Below are 17,638 nucleotides of genomic sequence, written 5' to 3'. Positions count from 1 at the left end.
ACAGAAACGCAGCTGCTGTCTTTGTGTGGAATATTGTTTCTGCTGCCTAGATTTGAATCTGTTAGCATGTCATGACAGCCATGAGATTGTCATACAGCATCAGTCTTCAGTCAGAGGCCACTTCAAAGCCGTTGTAAGACTGACTGCTTCTCCAGATACTTTATGCCCACAGCATATTTTAAGACACTTGGACGATATGAGTTATGACAACATTTAATTTTCTTTTGGTGTAGATAAATTGTTTTTGAATTGAACTGATCTGCTTTTTAACCGGTGTGCCAGCTAAACTGACTGGTGAATGTATTATCCTGTTTACGTAGAATATGTCATTGTTGAAATAAAATGTGTAAATACATTTCTTTATGTGTTTTCCAGCTTGAAGCAGCAGGCAAAAATGGCCGAATATTGTCGCTCTATTTTCGGAGAAGCATTGCTGATCGATCCTCTGGACAAATACCCTGTAGGAAAATGCAGAACATTGTTTCATGCTGTGATTTTGAAAGTAACCTTGCACTGACCGCCGTTCTCTTTCGCTATTTTTTTCCTCACACTTTTTCCGTGTCTGCAGCTGGAGGCGGGCGTCCCTCTGCCCAGTCCTCAGGAGCTGATGGGCAAAATCCTCATCAAAAACAAGAAATCTCACAAACCCGCCAACACCACTGACACCAAGAGGCTAATTGACCAGCCTGCCAATCAGAGCAATGAACCAGTGTCTCCTAGCAACAACACGGGAGGTATGACACAAAGACAATAGACTCAGAAATCCACATGAAAGATGCTCAGCTGTGACAGTCAAAGGAAAAAAAAAGGACAATCATTTACTTTGGGATTTGTGATGCTGCATTTTCTGCAGGAAGACACAAAATGTCAGAGCCTTCAGGACTCAAATTAAAATGCTTTTTGTCCCAATCTGTGGAGTTGTTTTCACATCTATCCTTGCAAATATGAGTCACTGCTGTCGTTCTGGAAAGGTTCAGCGACGGAGCCGTCCTTAGAAGGCAGAGACACAAAGCAATTTCATGTGTGTGGGGTTTTTGTAATGATCAGTTGCTTTCACAAGGCTCATGTGTGTTTATCTTAACCTTTTAGCCGGAGTGGAACTTCAGATGTCTTTACATTCATACCGCTGCATCTCATCAGGGATGCCTCAGTAATGAACAGACCTCCCAGATGAGCTCAGAAGGTCTGAACGCCAATTAAGACAGAAGCGCAGAGGGAAATTAAAAGGCTGTATTGACATGTTTGGCATCCAGGTCCTTAAAAACATTTTCTGGGACCAAAGATCCCAGCCATGGCTTAGAAAGCAGACCAGGATTTCTCGCTGAAATTCCTTCTCACAGAGCACTTTTAAGATACGAAAGAAATAGTCTGTTTTCGTCCGAGAGCAGCCCCTGTCTTTTGGTTTGTTACTTGAAAAATGATGCGCTACAACCAGCAGCTTCAATGTATTTCATTGGGATTTTATGACTGAAAATATTAAAGTCCTTTTTTGTGAAGAAGCTCAGTCAGACTGGATGAAAAATATTGCTACAAATTCTCAGTTGAATACAGATTTGGGCCATTTAACATGTTCTGGTGAACATCTGCCAAAGTCTCAAGTTTTTCATTCGAAATTCTCCTATTTTTGGCTCCATCAACTGGAGAAAAGCATCAAAGCATGCAGATACCATGTTTCAACATAACTATGGTATATTCTTTTAAACAGTTATTTGCATAGAACCGTCTCCAGAGTTACCATGGATTTATTGGCTGCTTTTTTGACTTATGCTCTTCTTGCACCATCTGTCAGTGCAGATGGATGGTCATTTACTGGTCAGTTCACAGTTGTGCTAAACTCTATTTTGTTTTCAGACAACAATGGGTTGTAACCAAACACCGCTTAAAATTTATCCAGCACTTCATCTCTGACCTGCCTGCTGTGCCCATTTGCTATTTGGTTGCACTGTTTTTTATTTAGGAGTGTTTTTTTTAATCAAACAAAAAAAGTATCAGATTTTTTTATGTTAAAAAATTTGGGCTGGAACTTTAACGTGTTAATTTTGATTCATTAATTACATAGATTTTAAGGTGTTACAAATTTACAAAGACAATTAATTGCTTTTCTTCCAAGTAGAACCTTTATGTTTGTACGTTTCTGATACATTTGTACATCTGACAGACAAGCGACATCCACAAATAGCAGCAAGAGAAAGCTTCCTCCCTTGGCCCACTGAGGGTTCATTTTTGTTTCAAAACCTTTCTGATGGGACGCTAGAAAAGACTGTTGTTGTGTTCAAGTTGTGCTAAAAGGAGTTAGCCTAACAGCGAAGCTGATCAAAAATAGCATCTCAATGCTAAAATGTAGCAGCGATACAGACGTCCCCAACGCTGATCACCACATTTCTAAAGAAGTTCTGCTCACAATCAGAGGTTCATAAAACCTAGATAGCACTTTGCACCAATCTGATGGTTGAATAACCTAAATAATAGATTGAAAACAATAAATATCTTTCTTGTTGAGCTCATATGTATGTTTATTTATTCAATTAATTAGCATCAAAATTGTTTTTAAATTGAAAATGTTGCTTATTTTGTCGAAACATGGTTTTCTATAATTAATTACAGCTTCTATCATTAACTCAATTACAAATTTTAATCATGTTTCAACATTTATCCTTTTTCTTCTTTTTACACAATTTACACAACTGTGAGTTTGTCTGTCACATAAATCTTAATGAAAGACAGAGTAGTCCAGAATTTGCTTGTGCAGTAAAATGTTGGAAAGTCCAAAGGGTGTGAATACATTTACAAGACCATTTTTTCACTGAGAGCTCTGTGTTTATTCTAATTAAACTACGATGTGCAGTGAGGCCGCACACCCAGCCTCCCATGATGCATCTGCCTCGTAGCCAGCCGGCTTCTTTCCTTCCACAGAGTCATGTTTCATTCTAGTTCTTCTGTAGAAATGAGATGGGACATGGAGATGATGGCAACTCATTTAATTTTAACAGACATGGAGGCTGAGAGTGAGGAAGATGATGATGATGAAGATGATGATGGTAAAAAGGTCAGTGGGGACGTTTTAAAGAGCTGACAGAGGGCCACCCTCACCGCTGTCATCCTTTGTTATCGTTCGCAAGCGATGTGTGCTTTCACAGCTTTGTTGGTCTGTTCTTACATGCTGGTGTTGATCTTGTCGTGAATGTTTGCTGTTTTTGTTTTTTTTTTTTAGTCTGTGCCTTTTTTTTCACTGTTGTCCCGAAGCTGCTCTTTATTTGTCATCTGTGCTGTTCTTGATGTGTCATTTCCCTTGGTTTTGGTCTTTGGTCAGTGTTTGGATGCTGTCTATCTTGTACTGTTACAGTTTTTAATTGAAAGACTTCAGCCCTCATCCATTCAGTTCATCCATCGTTTGTACTCTTGCTCCGTGTTAGTGTCACATATTTCTAATAGTATGCCGGAGCAAACATGCAGTGATCAAGTGCCTCTTATGTCAGTTTCCATCTGTCCTGACTTCACAATCGATTGGACCAAACGCTTGCTGCATTTCCCTTACAAATGTGTACAACTTTGTCTATATTCCACTAATTACGAAAAAACACAACTTTGTACTCACACCTTTTCCTTTTAATAAGAAATGCAATTACAATCACATGTGAATAAATTTGTTCAGGCGATAAGTCACTAAAAAATATACAGTGCCATGATCTTTCTACCACTTCCTGTCGTCGTCTTCTTCATGGTTTGCACCAGTGGCAACATCCGCTTGTTGATCATCTGTCTTGTGTGATGCAAAAATAAGTGTTTCCATTTACAAAATAATCCAATTTTGATACAGCCAAAAAAAAAAAAACAACACCACCACACACCTCATCCTTGTGCCAGAACTTTTTATCAAAAAAGAGTTTTTTTTTAAATTGGCGTGATTCCATACAATGAATTTATTTTTTAAATGTCAAATTGCCCAATTCTATGGTCAATGGAAACACAGATATTGCTTAATCTGCACGTCACGTTACGTTTTTTACAATATATACATACACAACAACTATTTAGAACAAATCATGTAAAACAAGATCAATTTAAAAAGCTGAACTCAACTAATAATACAAATGTTTTGCCATTTAAAAAAACACAAATGCCATTTCTAATGACTGATGTCATTAAATGGTTCAGCCTCATGATGGCATTCATCCCCAGGTCTTAGTTGAGCTTGTTGAGATTTGTGATCGAGTTCAAGTTAACAATGACAACAATTGTCACTTCAGTATAGGACCTCTTCAGAAGCCATGCTTTGCTGGGCTTTATGTGCTTGGAACCATCGGCCTGTTTGGACATTCAATGACCCCCAAGCTTCCTCACTGACACCATAGCATTTTATGACTTGGGTCAAACCTTTTGAATTTCCTTTCTCAAGCTACTTAGTAGGTTTTTGGAGTTCTGGTCTATTCCTCCTGACAGAACTGGTGGAACTGAGTCAAGTTTGTTCTCCACTTCACTCACACACGTCTTTTTAGATCTGCCTACAAACTTTCTATAGGACTGAGGTCAAGGTTTTGAGATGGCCACGACATTGACTTTGTTTTCCTTAAGCCACTTTGTAGCCACTGTGGTTGTATGCTTAGGGTCATAGTCCATTTGGAAGATAAATCACCTGAGCTTTGAATTCCTGGCTGATCTTTATAGAAGTTGTTTCAGTATTTCCCCAAACAGCTGGGATGGTACAAGCACCCTGTTCAATGCATCAACCATAAACCCGTCTTTCAGGAACAATTACGCTCTGCTGGTAAAGTGTACAGCGTAGCGCAGTGTAGCAAAGACACATTCGGTCCAGGGTTACTGGTGTATAACCTATTTAAATAAAAACAAAGAAGACTTGGGGGCAAGTAAAGCCTGGTGGCTTGCCAAGCTTATAATGCACTGAGGGAAACCCTGTGTATGTAAACTTCCTGCTTCAACTGCAGTTGGGAGCTGATTTTCTTCACTTACTATTAAACCATCAACACTCCAGGTTTTTAGGTGTTACATCTTAAACACGCCTCATGCATTCGATGAACCCCTAACTGGTTCCATCAAGTCTGCTTCAGACTATGTGATTTCCTAATGTGTGCACTTCTTTCCAGGGGGATGAAGAATCTGGAGACTGCAGTAGTTATTGAAAGTAGCAATTACTGTTGAATTTGAAATAATTGTCATTTCCCACAGAGAACATGATTGTGGATTTTAGGAGAAGAAGGAACGTGTCAAAGACTATTTCCATGATGGGGGAAGAATTTAAAGAACATTTGTGTTTTCCTGGTTAACAGACTGCTTTGGAGAAGCATCAGTGATTCTGTCTACAAGAAGAGACAGAGCAGACTGCCTTAGTTAAGGGAGTTTAGGTTTTACAGTATTTACAGAATGACGTTGTAGATTTTCAGTTATGGAGAGTCCAGTCTCATCTGTAGACATCTATGAGGGTCGCAGCATCAGAGCCAGTGAGTAAAAAAAAATCTATAAAGAAACAAACTAAGAAAGAAAGCTGAAACTTGTGCAAAGAACGACACTTCATAAAATCAAAAGCATAATGAACAACCATGAGCATAAAGCACAATTAGACTGAATATATTTGAATTCATCTCAGAGATACTTTATTTATCCCAAAAGGAAATTAAATATCTTCAATCTGAAGACTGCCTCATGACTGTCATGATGACATGCTAACAGCTCAATATCCATGAAGCAGAAATTATATCCCACAGTAACATGTTCTGGATGACACCTCCGGTTCTTAGCTTAACTTTCTGACAAAGAGTAAGATAAGGCGTGTTTCTTTATTAGGCTTGAATTGCATCTCAATCCAGCTGTGTGCTCATTTGATGTTTGTTTTTGGTTGTTCTCATATGTCCACTACAAAAAAACAACAAAAAGAAACAGCTGTTGTTTTACTGTGCAACAGCAAACCCGTGCATTTGTTCTGCATCTCTGTTGTTGAGCAGCATACTCTCTCAAAACCAACTTTGTGCATGATTATTTGGCTGTGAAGATGTGTTTTTAAGGAATGTTTGATCGTATTTCAGTGTTTAACCTTGTGATTATTGGCCTTCGTCTCAGGGCTCTGCAGAGCGAGAGGCTGTTGCTACGGAGGAGATGTCAACTCTGGTAAACTACGTCCAGCCGACCAAGTTCAACTCCTTTGAAGCATCAAAGAGTAAGAGAGCAAGAGATGCAGAATCTGCTGCAACACAGTTTGAATGTTGGATCTTTGTGTCTCTAACTCAGCTACATGTTTTGCCTCAATATTCTTTTTTATTAAATGACAGGATCAGGATGTAAGACCATCTGAGGCATTTTCCCTAAAACCGATGTCTGAAGGAGGGAAGTGATGTAACCAAAATAATTGCCCAAGAAATGAGCTGCTTCCTGTGTTTTTCTGTGTCTAGAGGCAGCCCGCTGTTACCACATGTCGTCTTTTGTGGAGACCAAAGCTTTGGAGCACCTCACAAAGTCACCAGTGGAGTTCGTGGAGTATCCTTAGCAACCAATACCGCAGTTGCGGAACGCCATGGCAACCAGTTCTTTACTTTGTTTTCCCTCTTCCTCTTTCAATGCTTCTTTTTTTACTTCAAATGTCAGAAATCTGTATGAGTCACTGAGGAACTTTAGCATTCTTTTTTTATTTGAGCTTGGGTATTTATGTCAGCTTGCAGAGGAGGAACTTCAAAGGTTATAAGTTCATTTCAACATTTATAATTACTAACATCTACTTCTGAAAAATAAATCAAAGCCCTTAAGTAATTTTTTGTATCTATATCCCGAAGACAATTTCATGCATGATTTCTCTATACCAGAGAATTATTCTCTGGTTGTTTTCCTTAATGTCGTGTCGACAAGATATAATAAATCCCAGTTGAGTCGTATTTACCCAAAAGGAACCAGAGTGGACTCGTCAAACTTTATGCCTCAGCTGTTCTGGAACGCTGGATGCCAACTTGTGGCTCTCAACTACCAAACTATTGGTAAAAATGAAATAATACAATAGAAAAGGCTAAACAACAAAGGTGAATTTTAACTCATAACCAACAGGAACAAGAAGGCATTTCAATTTTAATCCCCTTTAGACTTGAGTGCCACCATTGATCACATCAACATTGTGCTTCTTTTATCATCTTGGGTCGGAATTATGGATTCTACTTTAAATTTATTTTGCTAATTGTGTCCCAAACAAAATCTTTAGCATTGATTTTGTTCGTAACATCCTTAGGACCACAGTTGAATTGTACTTTATCCCAGGGATTAGTCATTGGCCCTCTTTTATTCTGAATTTATGTATGTTATCATTTAAATGCAGGTGACTGACTGTATAAGTAAATTTTGCTTGAACTCAAAGCTTACTAGAAGAAATGAAGTCAGATCAGACTGGATTAAACCAAGCTTGAGCCAGGTTAGGTCCAAATTCAGTCTTCAGTGGTAAATACATCAGTAGCATATAGATTGGTAGCATCTAGCACATGTTCCTGAGTTCCTGCCATCACCTTTAATTTATAATAGAGAGTATCTCTTTTTTATGTTCTTCTCTCTCAACAGGTTTAAATCAAAGTTAATTTGTGTGTTTTCACCCTGAGAATTATAGTGCCAAAATCTCTCCTTAGTTTTAACAGAAGTAATACTAACAGTAACCGTACATCAGTCAGAGAACCATGACTTACATGGTGTAGATCAAGAATATTTAAATGAACCAGTGGCAGCTGTTTGAGACTAACAGACAAGTGTAGCTCAGGTCTCAGTCCACAGTTTTCTGTGAACTGCTATATTTTATTACCAATAAATAACCTGCACAGCATTACCCAGACTGCACTAAAGGGCTTTATTTAAAAGACATTTTAGTCCAAGAGTAACTCCTACTGAAATAAGGAAGAGTAACTTGAAATCTTGTGATATTGCTAACAAAAATGAGTTTTATGTTCCAGATCTGTCCATGCAGCTGAACCTCTTCATGTTTGAGTACAACGGCCGCAGTGGCTACCGACTGAAACCAGAGTTCATGAGGCGTCATGACAAACACTTTGACCCTTTCACAGAAAACACAGTGGACGGCATTGTAGCTAATACTCTCTCTGTGAAGGTACATAAACTCCTTCTCATACTGTAACTGCTCATAATGATGACATCCAGTATGTTCACTTAAAGGTGCTGTTGTCCCTAAATATGTTCTTAGAATCAGAGTCAGCCTTTATTTTCATTGTGCAAAACCACAACAAAATTTGTTTCAGTACAGCCCATCTAAAGAACACCAAAGGACCAAAAAAAAAGAAAAAAAGAACAGCAGCAGACGTGGGTAGAGAGGTGCCTGAGTCTGCAGCCGTCACGGGAGGCGTTGCCTTTCATTCCAGAATAAAATAATAACAACATGAGGGTAGACTGTTCTATCTGATTATGAGGAGGAATATTTGTCTGTAGATGAGGAGTCTTAATTTGTTACTTTATGATGGTGTTAACTTTTCTGGTTTTTGCTGTGAATGTTCTGCAGCCTCTATGTGGATAGATATATCTCTATATCTCCAGTCTTGGCCAGGATTCTCTTGCAAAAGAGATTTTTAATCTCAATGGAATTTTCCTGGTGAAATAAAGGTTAAATACATAAAAGCACAAATCCATTTAAAACTGCTCTTAAAACCACTATTACATATCGCAGGTCATCTCAGGCCAGTTTCTGACTGAACGGAGGGTGGGTGTTTATGTGGAGGTGGAGATGTTCGGACTCCCCGCAGACACTAGGAGGAAAGCTCTGAAGACTAAAACCTCCCAGAACAACAACGCTGTCAATCCAGTGTGGGACGAAGAGCCCATCATCTTCAAGAAGGTGAGGGACACCTAGAGGAACAAACGGCCTAGTTGAATCAAATGCCGCTTTCAGACAGATGACTCCTACTTTTGTGCAGGTTATCCTTCCGACTCTGGCCTCTTTGAGAATTGCTGCGTTTGAGGAAGGAGGAAAGTTCATCGGCCATCGGATTATTCCAGTGTCTGCCATCAGACCAGGTCTGTATAGTCACAGTTAATCTGATTCAGATCTAAACTCATCTACTAATGCTGGTTATGGCATCGAAAAATACAAAAGGAAACAACTGATAAGAGCTCTGAGCTGCAGCATTGTTCATTTCAATACTTTTTTTTTCCTTTTGCTGTCTGTAAACTCACAGATAGTCTTGGCATATTATTCAGACACTGACAGTCTTGCTAAAATAATCATCTTGGCTCTCACTCTGTTCAGAATCACATTGAGGCTTTAGAGAAACTAGGCTGCTTTCATTAAATAAGTGTTGCTTGACTCGGTCTTAGCAGATGCAGCAGCAAATATATTACCCTGCCAGGTTTTATGTTATGTAACCTATTTTTCTTTCCTAATATTCTGAATGTACCTGAGTGAAGTTGGGCCACTCTCCCTTTTTGTACACATTTTTCAGATCATTAAACAAATTACATGATCACACAAAGACAAGATAAATAAAACCGTTTATTGTTTTTTATGATCTGTTTTTGAGTTATTCAGAGAGAGGTGTGCTTTGGATTATTGTTCTCCTGCATAACACAAGTGTGCTTTAGCTTAAATTAAGGAACTGATGGATGAGTATTCTTCATCAGGATTTTTTCTAGAGAGCAGATTTCAGGGTTTTGTCAATCATTGTAAGCAGCAAAGCAGCACTAGACCTGCAAACTACAACTACAATCCTTGACTGTTGGAATGAAGATCATCTTTTTCTGACACGCTATGTGTGACACGCTGAATACCTTCCAAAATGATCCACTTTTGGTAAATATGAGATGGACCATTGTGTTCTTTTTCGTCAACCACAGACTCCCACCAGTAGCTAAATACTAATACTAAATACTTTTGACCTCCTCTAAAATCGCATTAACTGTCTATTTTAATAGTTCAAACAACAAATATACCTTCATGTAATATGGAAAACCATCTTAGCACTTCAGCACAAGCTAACATCCATTGTCTTCTCTATTTGGGCTACACCCAATTAGCACCAAGGAAAATAAATAGTGCTTCTGGATTGGCTGTTTTACAATTGTGTATTTTAGCTTCCCAAGCTGCATTTGCTTTGATGCATTTTATATATGCTCTACGAAAAAATCCACAAATATGTGGGTTTTAGTTGTCACATTCCACAGAAATATCAGCGAATCCTGAACCGTGAATATGCCAGTGTCCACTGTACTTCTGTCAGACATATCCTACTTAAGTGATTTCGTGACTCTACTGGTCTGGGAGTGCTAGAGAAATTCAAATGACCTTTCAAAAAATTGTGGATGGTTAAAGCAAATAATTTTTTCCCAATGGCCCTGGTTTGTTGGATAACTTTTTTCGCTTAATAATGAAATCGCCATTAGAAAACAGCATTTTAGGTAATCTTTGATGTCAAAGTTAGCTTGATGAGCTGAGACATATAAGTGGGTCAACAATGTGGTGAATAATTTGGTCCATGTTTCCTCTGCAGGCTATCGCTACATCGGCTTGAGGAATGAGAAAAACCAGTCTCTGATTTTGCCTGCTGTGTTTGTCTACATTGAAGTCAAAGACTATGTCCCAGATACATTTGCAGGTAAAAACTCCTCAGAAATGTAATCTTTGGAAAGGTATTGCAAGTAAAATGTATTAATTAACTTCTTTAATCCTGTCTGACTCTCTAGTCCTGACTTATGGTGATCCTTTATTATTGGAACTTTAAGTCGATCCAAATGTTATTGATTCTTTTTATCCACCTGCTTAGTGAGAGAGTTCTTTGACTGGTTAGGATGTGGAAGAAATCCTGGCAGCAGGTTCAAAAGTTCACCATTCTCATGTGTGAGACATGCTCTGATCCCTGTGATGGGCTAATGCTGCGCTAGTCCTGGAGCTTGCTGGATATCCTTGGACTTAATGAATTCTGAATTCACCGCACAATGAGATGGAACATTCTTAGCACCAGTTTGTTTTATTTATTTATTTATTTATTTATTTTTACTTTAGGCCATTTTTATGTGAAGCATTGATGATTACAGACTTTCCCATGGATGCAATCATTGCTAACAATAGATGAAAAAAAAACTGTGTCACTGCTTGTTTATCACAAACAAATGATTCTATGTGTGATCAACTGCTAATAGGATTGCACAGCCTTTAGCTGTATAGAGCTTATTGCTCCAACAAGGTCTTCTCTTCACAGACTAATTTGGAAACATTCATTTTTGCACAAACCTCTCCAGTAATTTTTTTTTTTTTCATAAATCATCAGTCATACTGCCATTTTTGGAACATCACATCGTAATGCCAGCTAAACAGATTTGTTGTAGTTTCCTGGGAACTTGTGGGCTTCACAGCTCGTTAGAGCCACCTGCTGGACATTTTTTTAATAGAAGGATAATTTGATTGCATATGGCGTGCAGCTTGTAAAGTTACACAGTTGCTAATTAAATAATTGGTTGGAAACTGTGACATTTTGTAATGAATGAATATATGACTTTGAAAAATGAATCTTCACTTTATCTTTTATGACAGGCTAAGTAACCCATATTATTGCTGTTAACTTTTGACTGTGTAACTTTACAGATGGCAACCCGTAATTGTCAGTGTACTTATTCATTCTGCTGGAAGAAGGTTTCTTAGAACATTCCAGATCTCAGGACAATACACATGCTGTAAAATCTCAGATTATTTTTGGGTCGCTTTTGTTTTTTCAAAATGTTTTAAAGATAATGAAAAGGTTTGCACAGACTCGTGATAACTACAATTCAAATAAATAATCCTCAAAACATGTTCAAGTTTTGCCTTGAGAAGAATTAATGATCCAGGGTTATGGCTGTAGAAGTTCTAGTTCATCATCTTCATCATCTCTGACATCCAGCTGTGATCGTTTGTGTCCTCATTTTCCCTCCAGATGTGATCGAGGCTCTGTCCAACCCGATCCGGTATGTTAACCTCCTGGAGCAGAGAGCCAAGCAGCTGGCAGCTCTGACCCTGGAGGACGGTGAGGAGGAGGCGCAGATCGAGGTACCGCTTCTTCTTATTCCATCTATTGTTGTTTATTTATCTATTTACCTAGATTTTTTTATGTAATTTGGTGACAACCATTTTTTCCTGATTTACAGGATGAGATGGACACGGGAGCAGAGCGGAAGAACGACCTGAAACCGACTCCGCTGGAAAACGGACTCAGTCCCACCTCAGGTCCAACGGGTCACACCCCCGTTGCTACGACACCTAAAGCCTCCGCAGCCCATCAGCAAGCAGCTACAACTGGTAGGAAAAAAAACATCACAACTATGGTTTTAGTATCAATAAATGTAACAATAGATTTAATTGTCTTGCTCTTTTCACTTTACTCTTTCATTTTTGAAATTTAGAAGCAGCCAAACCAGCAGCAAAGACTGAAGATCTAGTTTTAAGTGTTTTAATAGGTGAGGTTTTCTTCATATATAAAATATATAAATCAATGGATCAATAACTGCTTTACAGTGCTGTAAAAAGTCATAGATTTGTATTGTTTTTGCTTGTTAAATATTAAAAATCAACAAATACTTAGATTAATAAAGTAATCTCAGTAAATACAAAAGGCAGTTTTTAATTGATTATTTTATTTATTAGGCAAAAAAGAAGTTATTCACACAATTGAGGAATGTTTACTCAAATAGGAAAGAAATCACTTAAATAGAAGCTGTCTGACACCTTGAAGCAGGCTGAAAGATCTAAATAAAATCTGCATTTCAGACCCTGATTTAACCAAATTTTAAAAAATAAATAAATAAAACATTAGTTTTACATTTTTGAGTATTGGTAACTCTGTTACTGTTTTTCCCTAATTGACCACAGTAGAGTTTTAGTCAGAAAACAATCAGGACATCAGTAGATTTTAAACTGTTTACTGTAGAACTGCATTGTGGGTACAGAATAAACATCAATCGCTGCACCCACATTATGAGTGGAGAGGAAATGGAGCTACTGCTACAAAATAAGAGCATGAAAATAAACATCTGACTAGTTGAACAATTCCTAACAGTCAAAATGGTAAAACTTCAACACAGATGTTGAACTTTATTCAAATGAAAGTTTACAAAATTGCCAAATAAATTAACATTTAGAATTTTTCTGGAAAATGTAGGAGAAGCAAAGTGTGCTAAACATTTTCAAAATTAGCAAAAAGGCCAAACAAAACAAATTGCAGGTTAAGAAGTTAGCTTATTACCAGAAATTGCTCACCACACAAAATAGAATCATCATTTGAAAACTGTTTCTTTAATTTAATCTGGTTTCCAAATGAAAAGGAAATATACTTTTTAGCACAGTAATTAAGGTAATAGCAAAAACAAAATGTTTCTGCTTAACTATATCAAGTAATGTTCATATGTGAATGAAGTTTTTGTTTGTCTCTGTTTGGTTGCTGTGATTGTAAAATTGTCTGTTAACCCAAATTCAATCTTCTTACAATTTCATGTTTTTTGATGAGAACTATGAATCTGATGACGTACTGACAGATATCCCAGCATGCACCTTGGATGCCCTGCAGCAGTCCAAGGTCTACCAGAAGGAGCAGCGGCGTCAGTTCAAGGAGCTGAAGGAGCTGGTGAGGAGGCACCAGAAGAAGACCTCAGAGCTCCTCCGAGACTTCAGCAACAAGTACAAGAAGACGGCCAGGCAGTGCAGCAAGAGCAGGTGAACAAAGCCAGAATAACAATACAACACAGTTAATCTCTGCCACGTAAGGTAAGGTGCTGCATAAATGTGGCATTTTAAGATGTGTAGTACATTGCAAAAGTATTCTGTCAAGTTATGAACAAACTTTGGTGAATGTTTTGTGAGTTTTAGGGGAAGGTGATAATGCTTTGTGCATTTGCCAGGGCTTCATGTCCGGAGAGTCAGAGAGACGAGCGTCTGCAGCAGCTCAGGGATGAGCAGCAGCAGCAGCTGCTGGCTCTGAGGCAGGAGCAGTACTACAGCCAGAAGTATCTGCAGAGGGAGCACATCAAGATGGTAAGGTCTGACATCATCTGTGCCTCAGGTTGACTCCACTTGTAACAATGACTCAGCATGGTTTTTTTCTATGATGAGAGTGAAGGGATGAGGATCTGTTTCCTTCAGCTTACAGAGCGGCTCACCAGTCTGGCTGAGGAGAGCCACAACTCCCACATGAAGAAGCTCAAAGACATCTGTGACAAGTAAGCAGAGCCAAACCGTCCATAAAATCAAAAGATGTACATGTTCATCTCTTTAATGATGCTGTCTGCGATATTAACAGATCTTCCCCTTCCAATCTAAATGTTTTGCTTTAGAACTGGAATGGACTAGGATTAGGACTAGGACTAGGTCTGTCCTAGTCCTAGTCCAGACTGGGAAGGACTGGACTAGAAAGGGTTCTTTTCTTTCTTCTTTCCTCCTTTTTTCCTTTTTTCCTTCCTTCTTTGTTGTCTTCCTTCTGTCCTTTCGTCTTTCTTTCCTTCCTTTTTTGTTTTCTTTCCTCCCTCCATCCTTCCTTCCTTTTTTCAATTCTTCCTCCCTTCCACACATCATTCCTTCCTTCCATCATTTATTCCTTCTTTTTTTCTTCCTCACTTCCACTCTTCCTTCCTTTTTTCCTTCCTATTCTTGTCTTCATTTATGCATTTATTCATTTTTCTTTTCTTACTTTGTTCTTTCCTCCTTCCTTTCCTCCTTCATTATTCCTCCCTTCTGTCCGTGATTCCTTTTATTTTTCTTTTCTTCCCTCTTTTTTCCTTCCTTACTCTCATTCTCTGTTTCTTTTCCATTTATGCTTCAGCCTGGCCACAGAACAAATATATGTCATAAATTCATCCTGAACGTTTTGATTTCTGCTAACTGGGACTGAACGCTTTGGGAATGTGCCTGGAAAACTCTGGAAGTTTGACATAAAAAAAAATCTACAGGAACCGTGTAAACCTACTTTTCCTCTTTTTGAAACACACATTCCCATGTCTAATGTGGAAATGTCCTATTTCCACAAAATAACCTGCAATACCCACACAGCGCCAGAACAGGGCGATGGTGTTAAAGTGAACCACTTTTATAAAATTCAAGGTGAATTAGTTCTGAGAAGGAATCCACTAAGAACAGGCTTCCACTTTACATTTGATTCTTATCACAGTTTTTCCAGATTTTAATTACCTGATGCAAAATAAGCTGAACTTTGCTATGAACAGGTGAAGAATAATTGTCAAAATGAAAATATTGGGACTTTCAGACCATGCTCAATGCAGATATCAATTAAAATGAGCTCCAACACCATAATCTCTCTAAAGTCTGTATTTACCATGTACACATCCAGAGTTCTTAGAAATATTCACTCTGAAAAGCCTTTAAAAAACCTTCAACACACTCGCTGTCTTTTAACATGAGACAGAGTTTGTTTTTTGTGACATAAATTGATTAATTTATATATTAAACATGTTCACTTGTCCTTTTTACCTTTTATTTTTCTAAATTGTCATTACTCCAGTAACAGTCCTTTGTTTTGGTAAGCTATCTTTTAGTATATAAATGTATTTCTACATCACAGGGGCCTTTCAAAACAAACCCATTTCATTTTTCCACATTTTGCCATGTTTTCGCAACACACCTCAATGTATGAAAGAGGAATTTTATGATTCCACAAACAGACAAAGTGGTGTGTATGTAGCAAAGTGATACACGGTTTTCAACATACCAACCTAAATCTGAAATATGTGGTGCTCATTCAGACTGGCAACTAGCAACCCTGCAGCTCAAATGTTTCTTCATGCTGCTGCAGGGAGAAGAAGGAGCTGAAGAGGCAGATGGACCGACGGAGAACCGAGAAGATCAACCAGGCCAAGACCAAAGAGAAACATCTGGCTGAGGAGTACGTCCTCTACACAGTGCCCTGAACCATACTGCTAGCTAACCATGCTAACCTAACAAACTGGCTATGGTCAACTTGTCTTTCTTTCAGGGAGAAGATCGAGATCAACAAGTCCTACGTCAACGAGGTTGTGCAAAACATCAAGCGGGTGAGCAGTGGTAGAGGAACCTACCTTCCAGTAATTTATTGCTGAACTTCTTAGACACTGAACAAGATTGGGATGATGTGCTGGCAAAAGAAACAAACATTTTGTTGTCCTCAGCTTGAGGAAACTCAAACTAAGCGTCAGGATCAGCTGGTGGAGCAGCACAATGACCTCCTGCAGGAGATCCAAGATCAGAAACCAAAGGTAAGTTACATCTACAGATGGTAGTACTGCCACGTCTGGAACCTGATCAGACAGCCAAGGTAATTGACAGGTCTGGCATTGGAAGTGATAACATCCCCATAAAATAGATTTAGATTTGTGGTTCTAATGTGACAAAAAGTACAAGGGGTAAAAATCCCGTTGCGAGGTACAATTGGCCCTTTGCATGTGACGTCACATTGTTCTGAAAGCGGCCCACTCTGCCACGACGGAAGTCAAAACTATCAATGCGCATTAAATCCTTTAAAGGTTGACAGTAAACAGACATTGGGTCACCTAATATTGCTTTTATTTAGTTGATTAAGCTGTGAAATGGGTCATAGGATGTTGAGTCATTAGCTGCACAAACACACAAGGAAGCAAACCAAACTTTTCATTTTATCACAAACCTTTTAACAAGGAAGAAAGATGGTGATGGCAGCCGTTAATTGGAAAGACTGGCAACCCTCTGTGTTTTCACAGAAATTAGCAGAGCATCCATGCACTTCATAAGTTAGCAAGGTTAGTAAGAGGCAATCAAATATTGAGTAATGGAGATGATACACATCGAATCATTAGTAACCCAGGAGAAAATGCCTCACCATCATGTAACCTAACATGTAAGGGGGAAAAATAGATTAGCATCTACTTAGCTAAACTTTTACAAGTAGAAGCCATGGCTGTACTGGCAAAAACAGCTTGGGAAAGCACTTCCGTCATGGCACCTCAACCTGAATTAGGTGACGTAGTTGCGAAGGGTCCATAGGAAGACATTCCAGTGACGTACAAGACTTTATATCGGCCAAACATTTGAGTAATATGACCTCCCTGCAGGGGACAATGTTAGATCTTTAGTTTCCAATCTCTTATAATTGCAAACGGTTCTCCAGCTGCAGGCGGCAGTGGAGGCTGAGTTCCAGGAAAAGTTCCAGCGTCTGCCTGGCGAGATCCGAGACTTCCTGCAGGACAGGAAGTTGGAGGGTAGAGGTCACAGCAAGTCCCGGCCGTCGACTCCCCATGAAGCTCTTTCAGAGGAGGACTGATCAGGAAAAATATAGGAGGATGCAGAGGAGTGATACAGGAAATGAAACTGTAGGAAACTGAGGCACTTCACTGAGGAAGTAAATATTTATAAAGACTGTTAATTCTCTTTTTAATGGAAAAAACAATCTGATGGTTTTTTTAAATTATTAGAAGCATGAACTGTGATGTACTTCAGCATTTAATCAAATGTCATTTGGTCTTATGTTCTAACATTCTGACAACTTACTGCATGATATCTATCTATCTATCTATCTATCTATCTATCTATCTATCTATCTATCTATCTATCTATCTATCTATCTATCTATCTATCTATCTATCTATCTATCTATCTATCTATCTATCTATCTATCTATCTATCTATCTATCTATCTCATGCATCTTGCTTATAGAACTGCTATGACTTTCA

General features: G+C 38.5%; 1 protein-coding gene across 1 annotated transcript in view; it reads left to right on the top strand.

Moving 5' to 3' along the window:
• The window catches only part of LOC106904663 (1-phosphatidylinositol 4,5-bisphosphate phosphodiesterase beta-1-like), a 50,171-nt gene extending 32,887 nt beyond the window's left edge, over positions 1–17,284 (top strand). The window contains exons 13-32 of the mRNA XM_088001364.1: positions 376–460; positions 569–734; positions 2,991–3,046; positions 6,073–6,169; positions 6,402–6,486; positions 6,853–6,977; positions 7,929–8,083; positions 8,654–8,821; positions 8,901–9,000; positions 10,470–10,574; positions 11,889–12,001; positions 12,100–12,250; positions 12,355–12,408; positions 13,483–13,660; positions 13,846–13,978; positions 14,087–14,163; positions 15,750–15,839; positions 15,930–15,987; positions 16,102–16,188; positions 17,076–17,284. Of these exons, the coding sequence (XP_087857490.1) occupies positions 376–460; positions 569–734; positions 2,991–3,046; positions 6,073–6,169; positions 6,402–6,486; positions 6,853–6,977; positions 7,929–8,083; positions 8,654–8,821; positions 8,901–9,000; positions 10,470–10,574; positions 11,889–12,001; positions 12,100–12,250; positions 12,355–12,408; positions 13,483–13,660; positions 13,846–13,978; positions 14,087–14,163; positions 15,750–15,839; positions 15,930–15,987; positions 16,102–16,188; positions 17,076–17,228 (2,236 nt within the window). The 3' untranslated portion in view covers positions 17,229–17,284. The remainder of the gene's footprint in view (positions 1–375; positions 461–568; positions 735–2,990; positions 3,047–6,072; positions 6,170–6,401; positions 6,487–6,852; positions 6,978–7,928; positions 8,084–8,653; positions 8,822–8,900; positions 9,001–10,469; positions 10,575–11,888; positions 12,002–12,099; positions 12,251–12,354; positions 12,409–13,482; positions 13,661–13,845; positions 13,979–14,086; positions 14,164–15,749; positions 15,840–15,929; positions 15,988–16,101; positions 16,189–17,075) is intronic.
• The last annotated feature ends 354 nt before the right edge of the window (positions 17,285–17,638 follow it).

The sequence above is a fragment of the Poecilia mexicana genome, unplaced genomic scaffold (genome assembly GCF_051168715.1).
Source record: "Poecilia mexicana isolate PSO_F unplaced genomic scaffold, ASM5116871v1 scaffold_20, whole genome shotgun sequence".
NCBI classification, from domain to species: Eukaryota; Metazoa; Chordata; class Actinopteri; order Cyprinodontiformes; family Poeciliidae; genus Poecilia; species Poecilia mexicana.
This window is presented reverse-complemented; position numbering and strand designations above follow the sequence as displayed.